Here is a 16,159-nt window from a genome sequence, read left to right on the forward strand (position 1 = left end):
TTACAGCTACTGTTCCTTCGCAGTTTATCTGTCTGTTCTTCTATTGTCATTTAAATAGGTGTTTGTCGTATTTATTCGTTATCGTTAATAATACATACTTAATCACATTATTACACTACATGAAGTTGTATTATTGTACGCGAAGACGTACATTTATACGAACTCGTGTATAATCATTGACGCATATTCTAAAAGGTGATGTTGGCTGGCCTACCAGTTGCTTTGCTATTCTCGAGCGTACGGGATAGTATCTGACTGGTCATGCGTGGGGTTCGTGTTCACCCCGCCATCTGAAGGACAGCCTGCAGCTTCAATTTCGCGATCACCTTACCGTCAACAGTCTGCTGAAAGTTAATCCATCAGGTAATTCTCAGTTTAGTTTTTGATATTTACATATATGTACCGACAGACCGCCGCACAAGTCTGAGGACACCTCGATTTGCAAACATAAATACACCAGTTCATACAAACGTAGTCAAGAAGCTTCCGTTAATATGCAAGCATTTCAACCCGGTTGTGACGATTGATCCTCCGATTTTGCCTCATTATGCAACAGTAGTGCAACACTTTCATTGTCATTGTACTCGAACGTTTGTCGAGGCATCATTAAAATTATAATGACGCTCATAATGAGATTGATAGTGCTTTTCAGAGTTATTACATACTATTATTATGTAGCGCTTCTGATTTTAATTTTCTGTTTGTGTTCGTTTCTGTTTATAATTATGATTGATTGTTTGTTGGATTGTTTGTTATGCTTCTTTTGGCATCATAAATTCAACGTGTAATTTGCGCCGCAAAATGAAAAGGTGTGGAATGAGGAGATGGGGAATTAGTTAAGACGAAGTGGTCAACCGTTTGCACCATCCACAAAGAGCCGACAATAATGATGAGCATTGTAGCTGTCTCCAGGGAATAGGCTTAGCAGCACATTAAGAACGCTGTAAATTAATGAACACGGTCCAGGAGCGGGTTGAAAATTGATTGATAGTTTTAGAACACACTGTTTATTATTGGATTACGCCCTTTAAGTTTCGCGACTAAATCCGAAGGTCTTCTTTGTCACGTTTACAAATACAAAAAATGGCAAAACCACCGTACCTTTTCATTTTCTTTGGATTTCATAAGACAAGACCTTTCTTACATTGGCTTTTCCCTTTCCAGTGACATACCAATTGGATAACTTTCTACAGTCGCATTTCAGGTCGCATTTCGACTGATATCTTGCCTTGTACAGTATCTGTTTTTTTATGAGGGTATTTCCATTTAATATTAAAAAAAAATATTCGTACTTAATATTAGCTTTATTAGAATGCAAGGACTGCGATTGCATAATGGCGATATAATTAAACGTACACTTATACGCGCCAAAATATCGAAGCAAAATGCTCGCTACCGCTTCTTCAACTCGAGAGACACACAAATATCAGCATGAACTTAATTTGAGCATGAAGAAAGAAAACTGTTCGTATATATAAAATTTAGTACCTATTACTTTTATTGAAACAAAAAAAAATAGGCGCAAAGTGACAAGTAGGTTTGCCTATCCGATTTCGTATTTGTAAGCGCATGTATTTACGTCCGATGACTGCGCACTACACTATATTTTTGAAACACTTCGCAGATGCCAATTTCACCCCAAAATCAAAGAACATTCTCTTTTTTATCAAAACGTTTCATTTTACATTTATGTTACCGTTTCTAAACAAAAATCCGTTGAACATTCGGGTTGCTGTACCGCAGTCACTCGCTTACACTGGCCCCGGGACTGATATCAGATACGCAGGCTTGTCATGTGTAATCATTCGATTCTATAGCAGATTTGAATCTGTCTCTCCTAACACACGCAATTTTCTTGCTTAAACTAGTCAATACCACTAACAGTAAATCATAAAAAAATTTCTGACCACTTTATTGAGCATTCCTGACTTGCATGACGTACACAGTCGGCATTTTTACAAACTTTTAAGGTGAACTTTATTAGCCATTGCGAAAGGTGAAACCGGTATTTTATACTCCCTTCGGAATGACCCCCATTCCGAGTTCTTATGTCACCTCCCTGAATGAGTTTCTTTTCCCATGCTCTTATGTACTTTCCTACGTACGAGGTTATCTGTACCCAGTTTAGCTATCTATTCATTGCTTTGACTTGGTTTGTGCCCAGTGCGAGTGTATGTGAGCGAGTAGTATGTGTGTGAGTGCTTCGTGTGGAGGGATCGCTCTCAGAAAAGGGTTTAGCCGATCGGTTTGAATGATGTCTTTGCTGGGTGACTTGGTGACCACGTTGAGAGTTCGAAACCGATCGACAATGTACCGAATTTCTCTGAAGGTTTGACTCATCGTGATTCTGCAAAATTATAGTGATGATACTTCCATTACCACGTAAGGACATTAATATTGTCACGTTGAAACACCGCCTTGTTTCGTAAAAAGTCATGACAGTACACTTTTATTCACATTTCGTTTCACAGCGCTTAGCGTGGTCCCCTACAGTCTTAAGGTCAAAGTTGGATTGATTGTCTTCGCTCACGCAAAAAGGATATGTCATTTATTGCCACAGAAAAATACATCATGCTTCAACGATTGGTTAATCATGCTTTAACCTTCAAGGTGACAACTCACTATTGTCAGCTGACATGATACTTAGGCAGTTAATACAATTAGCAGACAAAGTTGTCGAGTAACGGTCCGATTACTGTCACTCCGATATCAGAAATCAGTAGAGGAGAGCGCAATATTATTAAAATCGGCCATACACGATAGAAAACAGTTCTGAATAGGTTTTGCTACACATGTAAAGATGCATGCGTCACTGCGCGGGCGTGCGTGATATCTCGTCTTATTTTATGAAGAGCTTTGTCTAACTTGACGGCTTTTAATAATTTTATTCGTCTTCCAGTGTGGTGAACTTACAAAACTGGGCATAATTCATCTGTATCAGGGAGAGAGAGACAGGTCTTTCACAATTAATCGAGGAGCATTTTCCCCTAAAACTGTCCGTCTTTATCGTCTCATATAGGTATGTACTTTAACTCTAATTTTTTTTCAAAACCCTCGGTAAGAAAACAGCATGGTGAGCGCAATGTCAGCTGTATGAAAACTAGCATACGGTGTAATTATAGTTTCGACCTCCGTGTTAATAAGTTAACAAAGACGGCCAGCTCATATCATTCATGGCTGTTTTTAATAAGAATGCAACTTATGTTCCTGAACAAAATTATCGTTACTATAAACCGTTTTCCTTTTTTTCACCTTTTTCGTTTGCTTTCACTTTTTTTTCAAGAGACACAATTCAGACGGAGAACAGCGATGGACCAAAATGTATCATACATCTTGTATTTCATCTTCTTTATGGCTATTTCCGTTGCCAAGGTAATATGTTTGTACATTGTACGTGCGCGACTTCAAACTTAGCTTTCGTGACGTTTCATTTCTTTATTTTTGTTTGTTTGTTTGTTTCCTCTTGCAAAATGAACAGTCTACATGTCTACGATCGACTTAATTCATGTAATTAGGCCAAGAGATCCATATCTCTCAAGTTCATTTATCTATTTCGTTTGTTTATTTTTTTATTATCGTTCTGTTTTGTTTGTTGGGTTTGTTGTTTGGTTTTGTTTGTTTATTTTTTGGGGGTGCTAATGACACGCGAGAAACCTTCCTAGCGATACTGCAATCATTGCAGAAATGGTAGTAGTATGTTAGTATGTTTAGATGTTCGTTGTTGATGGTGGTCCAATTATTCGCAGATAAGGCAACAATTATCGTGTACAGTGAGGAGAAAATAGCCATTTTTCCGAATGAGATAATACCATAAATCTCACATTTGAGGACCGGGTTTGGTCAAAATAATCTCTTTAAAGCACAAAACTCGGTCTTCTTAAATGTGTGGTTTTAACATACGTTAATTAATGCCCTGGACATTAAATCATCAAAATTGGCAATTTGCCGACAAACGCCCGTCTAAATGTTACCATGCAAGAAGGAATTGTATCACAAAGACGAATTGTATGTAATGTGTGAATGTCATATTTTAATCCCGTTCTGTGGTACTTAATTATAAGCCTCTGGTATATTGATACAAGCTAATATTGTATGCTCCACGGAACGAGTTGGCACTAGAGAAACAATGTACCTGACATGTACATTTACCGATATTTTTCATGTAAATTTAACGTGGCCATTATTCCGTGTTAACTCTTTGGGGACAAATACAGTTTTCATATGTCGAAAAATAAGACGGTACATTAAAAAATCATTCTCTAAGAACTTTAAGATAAACCCGCACAAGTGCTAAGAATAAATTCTCTCTCTCTCTCTCTCTCTCTCTCTCTCTCTCTCTCTCTCTCTCTCTCTATCTCTCTCTCTCTCTCTCTCTCTCTCTCTCTCTCTCTCTCTCTCTCTCCTCTCTTCTCTCTCTCCTCTCTCTCTCTCTCTCTCTCTCTCTCTCTCTCTCTCTCTTACCATATTCATCGACATCTAAATTTTCTCACAGGGAGAAAACTGCACCGAACCAAATTCGTGTGAAACAGATTTGCCAGATTGGTCTGAGTGGTGAAGACGTTTGTAGTTGCCTGGAAGGATACATCCCCGTAGGGAATGGAACTCAGTGCCAAGGTATCGACGATTGAATATTCGTTTGCCTTTATTTTCACGTTCGGGATTGAGTGTTTGTCCCGTTGCGAAAAGATGACTCTATCTTTGTCTGAACTCCCGCGTCGATTTCACGATTCGGAAGAGTCTCAATTTTCAAATTGAATTCACGGTCAAGGCTGCAGCTACCTGGCCTTCTACGACACTTCTTACAAGGATTAATAATGAATGAGACGGGGTAGGTCAACGTGCAACAAGAAATAGGTACAGCAAGTAGACTGTCACAACGGCTCTGTAACATTGTGCCATTGGGCGTTGTGCAACCCTGATGTAGTTGTAGAATAGTTAAATAATAACACATGAGAGCGAGGGCAAGATTATACACATATTGACTCGCCATGAGGGCAACAGCATACGTCTGTACCCCGAGGGACTGTGAGTCATCCCCAAAAACAGACTGTTTCCCGAGGCCGTAGGCCGAGGGAAACAGTCTGTTTTTAGGGGTGACTCACAGGCCCGAGGGGTTAAAGACGTATGCTGTTGCCCTAATGGCCAGTCAATATGTGTTTTGTAACACACCTCATCCGTAGTCATACATAAGAACGTACCATACACAAAAGTTGTCGCATGTAAGCTTATGATGTAATATGTTGGAGTGGTTCAGCAAGAAAAAGTTTTTCCCGACAGGGTCGCAATACTTCTGCAAAACGTTCAATGCACCTTTGATTATCGTCTTCGTTCGTTTCGAGTCCTTGTTTGAAACCAGAGCATTCAGTTCTTCTTCAGAAAGTAGGATAAACCGAGAAATTTCTCGACTATCGTTTCGCTCGGCCGCAGACGACATCTTTGTTTACATTCCAGTTCGCGCATGCGCAAATGTTTTTTTTGACGTCAGCGGGCATCATTTTTCGGAACTGATGCCTGGCAGGCAACAGTTCCGACAAATGATGCCTGATGACGTCGTTTACGTGGATCAGCACAAAAAGAACGCATCCCACGTGACTGTCAATTGGCGAATTAGAACACAGACTGCGGATGAGGTGTGTTACAACACGATTTATTGCCTGCCCAAGGGATGGTGGTCATGATCGAAATATTGATGATGCCCGAGCCGTAGGCTTGCCCTAGCTCTCATGTGTTATTATTTTATTACACCGAACAAACTTCTTCGAGTACAGTTCGCCTTTCTGCATGAGTCCGGACCTCAGCGTAAAATGTTGTCAGTGCCAAGTCTAAGGTTGCCGCTGAAAGTTTGCCGATCTCCTCGGTGGCGTATCCAAATTTGTTGCTTGCATAGTTGCTGAACACAGAAATTGTATTCCTTGTTGCTATTTTCGTTCGTTTGCTGTTTACTTGCATCAAAATATCGTCTAACTGTGCCGGTTACAGCTCTGCATGACGTTTCGCAGCCATAAGTTGCCAACTGCAAAGTACAACAAGCGAACGACAATTTGTTTTGCGCAGAAAGGTTGCGCAGTAAGTAAACTGATGTCATCCATGTAATATCAAATGCAGAGGGCATCATCAAGTTCACAGAGGGCATCATCACGTTCGCAGAGGGCATCATCACTTTCTTTTACATGTCACGTGAGTCGTGTTTAACCAATGGCAGTGCACGCTGAATGAGTGAGGTGTAATAATTATATATATGACCTTGATACATCATGTCAATTTGTTGCAACCCAAGAGATTTTGCTAAAAAACGTAATTGTCCGCATTTCAGCGGTTACCATTCGAGCTTTTTGACGCCGTTTTGACACACGATGTGTTTTTGCTTGCGCTACAAATTTCAACAACTAAATATCCTTTGTTAAAATATCAGATATGGACGAATGTGAGGCTGGAAATGACACCACTGTCTGTCACCATCACTGTAACAACACACCTGGATCCTTCTACTGTGCCTGTTTTGATGGATATCGACTGCAGTCCGACAGCGCGACATGCCGACCAGGTATGAAGACTTTCGCACATTTCCTCGTGTATTTTTACAAGTCTGGCGGGGGAAAGTGCCACTAATTACGTCGATTTCTATCTTCGGTATAGACACGTATAGCCCACAACTTCTCGATGGGAGGTGCTCTAGTATTGAAGTGGTGTGTGTAACTTGTGTGCAATCATCTAGTGTGCATCATGATGACAATAAACAGCTACCAAGAGGTCAACCATTGCACCTTAAGTTGAACGTAAACAGGTTATTTTGTTTCGTGACCTCTAAACAAAATTACTTTCACCCATTCCGATTTCATTTCTTACGACATTCAAACATTGCCATGACGTATGGGACAGCCGCTAACCTTAATGTCGAGAATGCAGCACCAATCAAGAATCGAACTCATTACAAAAGCTTGCATGAGATCCAAACTACATAGGCCTAACAGTGTACACTAAGGTAAAATGCGCCCCGGGGACAGACATTCGGACTCCAAAACGTTTACAATTCTCTTCTGATATACCACTTGTGGGGACTCATTTTAAAGCTCTTGGTGAAAGAAAACTTTTCACCGGCTTAGTTTTCCGAAAGTCGTTTTTTTTATTTTTCTCAATCGAGTTAACTCCGGGATAGCGAAAATTTTGATTTCAAATATCGGCAAATCTGAGGTAAATTATTTTCCTAGTACCAAAATTTGCATCCAGCCCCATTTTCATTCTTGACAATGATTTTGAAAGAGAATGGTTGAAAGATTCCTTAAGGAAAAGTTGAGTAAAAGTTTATGTCTTTCACTTTCGAGGTGCATACTACCTTAAGCTAGCAAGTTGAGAGTTGCACTGAACTCGATATTTTGGCATAGACCGCAAAAATGTTTCACTTAATGTTTTACTCTCATCTAGTTGCTAGTAGAGTTTAAGTTGTGTACACTGTGTTCAGTATTTTAACTTGTTCCAATAAAAAAAACATGAAACAACTTTTCACCTGAAACAAAATTCATGAAAAAGCTGAAAAGTCCCCTAATCTCTTCCTTTGATTTATCGGATTTGCTTTTTTCAACCCAATCTCCGCAATGGTTTTGTCCATTCAAATTGTTTTGATTGCAATTGGGACTTCTACAATGGGAAATGGGGCGGAAGGGCTAAACAATACATGCATACATTATATCCTGTTTCATACTGTGAAAAAGAAGCATTCACTGTCTTATGAAATGCAACATTTCAGTTTGTGCTGTGAACGAGTATCCGTGTTCTGACGGTCTTTGCATACCGAATCGATGGATATGTGATTACTGGTGGGACTGTGCAGATGACGAGGGCGAAGCTTTGTGTGGAGGTAGGATTTCGATACAGATGTGACAATAAAGATCTCCCTTATTCTGAGAGAGAGACAGACAGATAGACAGACAGACAGACAGACAGGCAGGCAGACAGACGGACGACAGACAGACGACAGAGACAGAGGGGGAAAGACAGACAGACAGAGACAGACAAACAGTGAGACACATGAGACAGAAATGCAGATAGGCAGACACGAAGACGGAGAGACTGAGATCACGAGAGACAGATAAAGGGACCGATAGACAGACTGACAAACTGATTGAGAAACCGATAAAGAGACTCGAAGCGACCGACTGACAGATGTCAAGATAAATACACACTGTCAAACTCCATATTACATACTACTACTACGCTAGATATTTACGTTGAATGCACAATATATACCTGGCGGCAGATCAAAATTTTACTTAGAATATCACTAACTGTCAATAAATAATGCGAAAGGTATCGCTTTGAAATGGTTACATTTCTTGTTCACCTTTTTTTTGCAAAGTTTGTGGTGAACAGCAATTTGCTTGCGGAGATTTGTCTTGTATACCTAATACCTGGGTGTGTGACAATGAACACGACTGTCCAACCGGAGAAGACGAAGGACTATGTGAAGGTATGCCTACCTAAATAGGTATCACTAGATTTTGTGCCTAGGGTCGGACATAAAAATAAATTGTTAACGCACAAAGTAGTGACGTGGTAAATGTTTGTACATCTAAAATTTTCGAAAAAGATTATGGACATGGGTGAGAGAGTGGCTATACTCTGAGGATCCACTGCATAATATTTGTTCTTTTTCAACTTTTAGAATAGAAAAACCTTACCAGCAAAGGTTCTAAGATATTGCGAAAAAACGATTGATTAAAAGCCATGACAAAAACTCTTGAAGAAATTTCTGGGAAGGTTTTCTCGCTTTTACAAAGGTGATAGTTACTTTTATCTTACTTTACAGTATTCATTTGTGCTGAAGATTCATACCACTGCGACGATGGCAAGTGTATACCCGAGTATTGGAAATGTGACGGTATGACGAATTGTCTTGATGGTGATGACGAGGATGGTTGCCAAGGTGATGAGATGTACCTTGTACAAAATAATATTTGCATATCTCTCACCAGACAAGTAAATGATGTTCCCGTGCTTTCGCTACAAATGATTATCTACTGATGTCGTTGTTGTAGCATTAGAGCGGAAAAATCATTTTAACACGAGATTTCTGTACATTTAATCGACACTGCTTGACTCATTGCAGTGTTAGCCCTAAAGGGCCTTCTATAACCCACTTTTGTCAGGCATACCGCAAGACTTGTCATTCCCATTCGTTTTTGCCGTAATTCACTTTTCAAGGTGTGGAGGTAGGGGCTATCATTAAAACTGAGTTTCCATTTCTGATACCTCACCTGAGATGCCTAGAATACAGTACAGTGAAGCACTGTTGTAAAATATCAAGGGCAATCATTAAAACTTATTTTCCATTTCTGATAGCTTACCTGAGATGCCTAGAATACAGTACAGTGAAGCACTGTTGTAAAATATCAAGGGCTATCATTAAAACTTAGTTTCCATTTCTGATAGATTACCTGATATGCCTAGAATACAGTATAGTGAAGCAGTGTTGTAAAATATCAAGGGTTATCATTAAAACTTAGTTTCCATTTCTGATAGCTCACTTTTGCAAACGATGACAATCTCGAATATCTCCCAGGCTAAGACCTACAGAATTTATGTTTGTAAATATGTGATATAACAGAGACAGGGTTCAAATTTGATAATATTTAAATACTGGTAAATTTATGATATAATTGAAGATATGTAACCCAGTTTATCAGACATAACGCGTGACATGATCATTAAAACTTATATTCCATTTCTGATAGCTTACCTGAGATGCCTAGAATACAGTACAGTGAAGCACTGTTGTAAAATATCAAGGGCTATCATTAAAACCTAGTTTCCATTTCCGATAGCTTATTTGAGATAACTAAAATACAGTACAGTGAAGCAGTCTTGTAAAATATCAAGGGCTATCATTAAAACTTATATTCCATTTCTGATAGCTTACCTGAGATGCCTAGAATACAGTACAGTGAAGCACTGTTGTAAAATATCAAGGGCTATCATTAAAACGTAGTTTCCATTTCTGATAGTTTACCTGAGATGTCTAGAATACAGTACAGTGAAGCACTGTTGTAAAATATCAAGGACTATCATTAAAACTGAGTTTCCATTTCCGATAGCTTACCTAAGATTCCTAGAATACAGTACAGTGAAGCACTGTTGTAAAATATTAATAGCTATCATTAAAACTTAGTTTCCATCTCTGATAGCTTACCTGAGATGCCTAGAATACAGTACAGTGAAGCATTGTTGTAAAATATCAAGGGCTATCATTAAAACTTAGTTTCCATTTCCGATAGCTTACCTGAGATACCTAGAATACAGTACAGTGAAGCAGTCTTGTAAAATATCAAGGGCTATCATTAAAACTTATATTCCATTTTTGATAGCTTACCTGAGATGCCTAGAATACAGTACAGTGAAGCATTGTTGGAAAATATCAAGGGCTATCATTACAACTTATATTCTATTCTGATACCTCACCTGAGATGCCTAGAATACAGTACAGTGAAACACTTTTGTAAAATATCAAGGGCTATCATTAAAACTGAGTTTCCATTTCTGATAGCTCACTTTTGCAAACGATGAAAATCTCGAATATCTCCCAGGCTAAGACCTACAGAATTTATGTTTGTAAATATGTGATATAACAGAGACAGGGTTCAAAGTTGTTAAAATATTTAAATACTGGTAAATTTATGATATAATTGAAGATATGTAACCCAGTTTATCAGACATAACGCGTGACATGTCACTCCCATACTTGTTTGGTTTGATTCATTTTGCAACTTAAACATTCATTCAAACAAAAGGACAATATTACATGAAAAGGTAATAAACAGAGTTCGCTTTTCAAATATGTTTCATCTTACTTTTTTTTCTCTTCTTTTTGTCTTTTTGTCTCAGAATATTGGTCTGGTTTTCATTGTACAAACCCTTTCTGATTGTTCTCGTTTTTTTCCCGTAGATGATATTTGTACTCCAAATGGTTACTTATGTTACAATGAAGCCTGCCTTTCAGATGAGGGGCGCTGTGATAGTATCCAAGACTGTGAACTTGGCGAGGATGAAATTGATTGCTCAGGTACAGTGAAGCACTGTTGTAAAATATCAAGGGCTATCATTAAAACTTGTATTCCATCTCTGATAGCTTACCTGAGATGCTTAAATACAGTACAGTGAAGCACTGTTGTAAAATATCAAGGGCTATCATTAAAGCTTAGTTTCCATTTCCGATAGCTTACCTGAGATGCCTAGAATACAGTATAGTGAAGCACTGTTGTAAAATATCAAGGGCTATCATTAAAACTTATATTCCATCTCTGATAGCTTACCTGAGATGCCTAGAATACAGTACAGTGAAGCACTGTTGTAAAATATCAAGGACTATCATTAAAACTTATATTCCAACCAACACGCATTCAACCAACACGTCGGACACCGCTGGATTCCAAGACTCTGTCCTTCTATCATGTAACTACAATCAACACCTGTATCAAGATTCATCTGACCTCGGCCATAGAGAAGTCTGATTTCGAAGAATTAATGATGCAAATTAGGCTGAATAATGATGCCGGCCCGACTCACCTTAAAAGAACGATTTTGAGTCTTTGTCTGTAAACTATGATTGATTTTGATCAGATTAGCCGTTCTTGCTTACTGAAATTCAGTTCATATTGAGACACACAGAGAGACTGAAGACTGATACGGGTGCATCATTTGGCAAAATAAAAAATCGATGTGTTTCCGGTAACCCAACGTGCCCTATTTTCTCACACGTCGAATTTCGTTGGTTTTTTTATGCATCGCGCTTGAATAAAATAAAAAATGCCAAAATAATCCAGACCGAGAAACCTTATTTTTTGAGGGTTTGTTAACGGCAACACAGTCCTCTTTTACGCCTTGGCTAACATATGTTAGCACGGAAGCTAAAAAGACCCCTGTCACGCTCCTTGAGGCTTTACCGGATTTTTGCGTCACTTATGTCTTCAAACGCACATACCACAGTACTGTAAATTTCCATAATTCATTACGATTTTAATCCTCTAGATTCCTCAGAGGTCTACCATGTCTACCATGTTTGGAAAATTCATAGACTAGTTGTAAAAATTCTGAAAACGTACTTTTAAGGACACCATTCTTCCCAATTCTCATTTTAAATGATTTGGAAAATTATGCATGGTTGACAGAGGAGATAGTAAAATTTCCAATGATTGTGTCTTCAGCCGTACAGAATAATGTGATGGAAAGTGCGGAGACTAGTTGCACCCGTTTTATGAAATAAAAGGATATTGATTTTTTCCAATGGAAATGACCAAAGAAATTTGAATTCTACGTTTTCTCAGATAAGAGAATGACCCCTTCAGTTCGTCATTACTTACTGCCCAAAAGTATGGCATTTTTAGTATCTACAGAATGTGACTTTTATTGTTCTTTAATGGTTATTTGGAAACTTTCACTGAAATACTTTTACTAGATAACATTTATCAATTATTCTGATGCTGCACATTATTGCTTTAATGCAGAACTGACAAAGTTCTTAGAAAAGTAACCTTCAATGATACAAATCAAAGATAATTGTGGGTAATATATTGTACTGTGATGCGGTCGTCTCATGATACTGAGCAATGGTCACTTAATTTGAAGAATCGATCAATCGCTCATGTTTGCAGAAACAGATTTGTAATAAAGTGGGAATTATTCGACAGGGTCAGCACATTATAACGAGAGCGCGTCATTAGCGGAAATCAGTTTGCATTATGGCATAATGCAAATACTACATTGAGTCGCAAAAACTTGTGTTGTTTTATCATGCAGGTGAAAACAACAATTTAGCAACTGGCAAACCGGCGTTCCAGAGCAGCGACCACGATGCAATGGGTGTAGCATCTAGCGCCCTCGACGGTGACAAGAACGGTATCTACTCAGAGGGAGGGAGCTGCTCACACACACGCTGGGATTTTGAACCTTGGTGGAAAGTTGATCTGCTGATGACGTACCGAATTATTAGAGTACACATTGTAAATCGAGACGATACCTGCTGTTGTAAGTGGCGTAAACTTTCTAATGTCCATCACATGTGTATGTTAGATTGACATGTATCATGATGGTGACATGAGTCCACTGCAAAGGTTCTGTCATTAGCCAATGCGTGATGAAAGCAATATTTAAGCTGAAACATTCTGTTTCTATGTGTGTGACAAAGAACCTTCATTCTTTCGAATTATGCTTGGTTGTGTGTATGTGTGTTACATATAATTGTTTTTCCCTACTGCCGTAAGCACTATACTATAAAGCATCTTTATATTACAACATGATGACCACTAAAGCTTTCTACACGAATTTGTCGTCGAAAAATTCAACAAGTGAGGAAAAGAACAGCAAATACTTATACGTGTAAAGGTCACTGAAGTTGAACTTACAGAGCAAGTACAAGTATTTTGCAGACGATCTTCAGTGGCCGCCGCCGATGAAGTAAAACCACTTTGTACGTTTGTTTCAATGAGACATTGCGAAAGTTTTGTAATCAATGACATTTAAAGAATACTTTCCAAACGATTGTTCGATCGACCCCCGCCGAAACAATTGTATCGCAGATGATTATTTGCTGTATGCAACAGTACGCGGTCAGTTGTCTGATCGTCGCCATTGAAACAAAATTATGTTGCAGACGATCGCTTGATTGGCGCCGTTGTGAGGGCTGGAAACGATGAAGATCATCTACAGAATCCGATTTGCGGAGAACCGATTGGCCTCGACAACAGAGGCGAGATTATTATCAATTGTCCTGGGAGAATGCTTGGAAGATACGTTAGTGTTGATATACCTGATCGCACTGACCCGCTGTCGATTTGCGAAGCCGAAGTTTACGGACAAGGTAACGACGTTGTTGTTTTGAATTAGTGTGTAACTATTTGATGATGCATGTGCATCCAGAATTATAACTGTTGGAGGCTCTTCTCGCATTTTCACTGACATCAGTATTTAACAAAGGAAGGAGCCCTATGGTTTGCTTTATTGTTGTTTTGGGTCGTAAAAAGATGCTCCAAATTCAGACTGAGATATCCCGGATGAGCTTGATTGTCAACAAAACACGCCAATGCAGTTAAATCTTGCAGACTATTCAGTATTCTGCTATTTTAATTTGTAAAGTAATCTGTTGCTTGTGACATTATTGGCGCATTGTCATCTTACCTTACCCACAATGCTATATTTTTCAGATATAAGGAATTGCTCGGACGGAGATACTGCAGAATTTGAAAACTTGCCTTGTTGTCCGGGCTATGAACTTCAACAAAGCAAATGTGTCGGTATGTTACCTTGTTCATGTACGTGAGATTGACTTTGGTCTCAGTTCACCAGACATCAAATCACTCACATCTAGGCAGAGAGAGCTTCTTCCAATGTCTATGATGCAACCAAATTCTATAGGGTTCGACTGTTTGAAGTGTGATATATTAAGGTACAATGGGCCTCGGGGTATTCTCACTCTAAAACTTTTTAACATTATTTTCTGATCCATCAATTGTAGTGGTTCATTTTAAAGCTCTCGGTGTAAGAAAAATTTTCACCGTCTTAGTTTGTCGAAAATTGACGATTCTATTTTATTTTCTTCCATTTCATTTTATTTTTATTGTTTTCAATGGTGGGAGGGTACATACATATCTATTACGAAAACTAAAATGCAATGATATAAACAAATGTCAGTCAAGAAGTCTCAGGGACCATATGCCTGTAAGATATTTCCAACAACATGTAATAAATTCACCGTATTGTTGTTCTAGGAATAACAGTTTTCCTCATAAGAGTAAACTCAGGGATGGCGGCCATTTTGAACTTGAGATATCGGTAAATCTCCGGTAAGTTTTTTCTCTTGTACCAACATTTCAACGGTGACCCCGATTTTTATTCTTGATTTTAAAAGAAAATTATTATGGTTAAAATATTCTAATTGAAGAAAGTTTGACCGCAAGTTAAAGTCTTTAACTTTCTAGGCGTGTACTACATTAAGTGAGTGCTCTTACCTAGTGCTTTAGGTAGTTGGCACCACGTAAAGGAAAGACAAACGTTTGCCAAAAATTTCCTCAAGCAAACTTTCAACCATTTTCTTTCGAGTTTACAAATAAAATGAGGGGTCGCCATGCAAATTTTGGTACAAGAGAATCAAATTACCGAATATTTACCGATATTTGAAATTCAAAATGGCCGCCATACCACGGTTATCTCTTGGGGCTAAAAATAAAATTTTCTTTCTTGGAAAAAACAAAGGCGGTGAAAACTTTATTTATTCTTTACTTTTTCCATTATTAGACTAAATAAAAAATATTTGTTTTTCGGTAACCAGACAGACCCTAGAAAAGCACATCAACCCTAGGCGTGTTTTTGTGTATTTTCAAAACATTGAAGTAAATTATCTAAATTTTACCGGCGTCAGACAAATTGTCACCTGCTCTCGAGCACATAAACCCAATAGTATTAACCTTTACGTTGGTCATTGACATTTGAAACTGAGAATAATATGAGCCCTGGCATTTACTCTTCAGATATCGACGAATGTTCGGTCTATCTAAGGTTCTGTGAACACGAATGCGCCAATACACCGGGGTCCTTCTATTGTGAATGCAACCATGGTTACCGTCTCGGCACTGATAGAAGAAGCTGCCAAGGTAAGTTTTTAGCATTATGAGAATTATCATTTGCCAAAATGAGAATGCAAGCACAGTCGACCGTCGAAGGGAAAACTCACACCCAAGGGGAAACCAAAAACATGCTATGATCCAAATGGTCTGCCAATATGAGTAATTATAATGGACCTTTTTTGGTCAATTTCAATCATCAGTTGAATATCATTTACTTTCCAGCTAGTCCAATTTTCAAAGCATTCACGGTACCAAAAGATCCCTATAATGCAGCCCTTACATGTGAAAGCCATGGCTTATCTCTGGTACAAGATACAGACGAGGAGAAACATCAGCGATTGGAAGATTATATTTTTTCGACGGCATTAAAGGGTGAAAATTTCTGGTTCGATGCGAGAGCTTACACGAGCAGCTACGTAGAAAGTAGTGATGGTACGAGTTTGCGACCGTTTGGATTTGCCTCAGGCGAACCGAACGGAAATGGACCGTGTTTGGTTCAACAGTGGTGAGATTCTAAGCATTAAATCATTCTATACAGTCAGTCACAGTCA

General features: G+C 38.6%; 1 protein-coding gene across 1 annotated transcript; it reads left to right on the plus strand.

Moving 5' to 3' along the window:
* The first annotated feature begins 206 nt into the window (after positions 1-206).
* Positions 207-16,148, plus strand: LOC139130891 (low-density lipoprotein receptor-like). Its single transcript, XM_070696733.1, has 13 exons — positions 207-363; positions 2,900-3,019; positions 3,284-3,372; positions 4,493-4,614; positions 6,413-6,544; positions 7,745-7,855; positions 8,354-8,464; positions 8,804-8,920; positions 12,787-13,014; positions 13,640-13,846; positions 14,190-14,279; positions 15,513-15,635; positions 15,831-16,148. The coding sequence occupies exons 3-13, from the start codon at positions 3,320-3,322 to the stop codon at positions 16,115-16,117; spliced, it is 1,581 nt and encodes a 526-aa protein (XP_070552834.1). The 5' UTR covers positions 207-363; positions 2,900-3,019; positions 3,284-3,319; the 3' UTR covers positions 16,118-16,148.
* The last annotated feature ends 11 nt before the right edge of the window (positions 16,149-16,159 follow it).

Source organism: Ptychodera flava, chromosome 1, assembly GCF_041260155.1.
Source record: "Ptychodera flava strain L36383 chromosome 1, AS_Pfla_20210202, whole genome shotgun sequence".
Classification (NCBI taxonomy): domain Eukaryota; kingdom Metazoa; phylum Hemichordata; class Enteropneusta; family Ptychoderidae; genus Ptychodera; species Ptychodera flava.

Bases quoted from the DNA above. Each gene is read 5' to 3' on its own strand.
- LOC139130891 (XM_070696733.1), top strand. From the start codon at position 3,320: ATGTATCATACATCTTGTATTTCATCTTCTTTATGGCTATTTCCGTTG. The intron at 6,545-7,744 runs GTATGAAGACTT...GCAACATTTCAG, and splicing joins CAGCGCGACATGCCGACCAG to TTTGTGCTGTGAACGAGTAT. The intron at 14,280-15,512 runs GTATGTTACCTT...TTTACTCTTCAG, and splicing joins TCAACAAAGCAAATGTGTCG to ATATCGACGAATGTTCGGTC.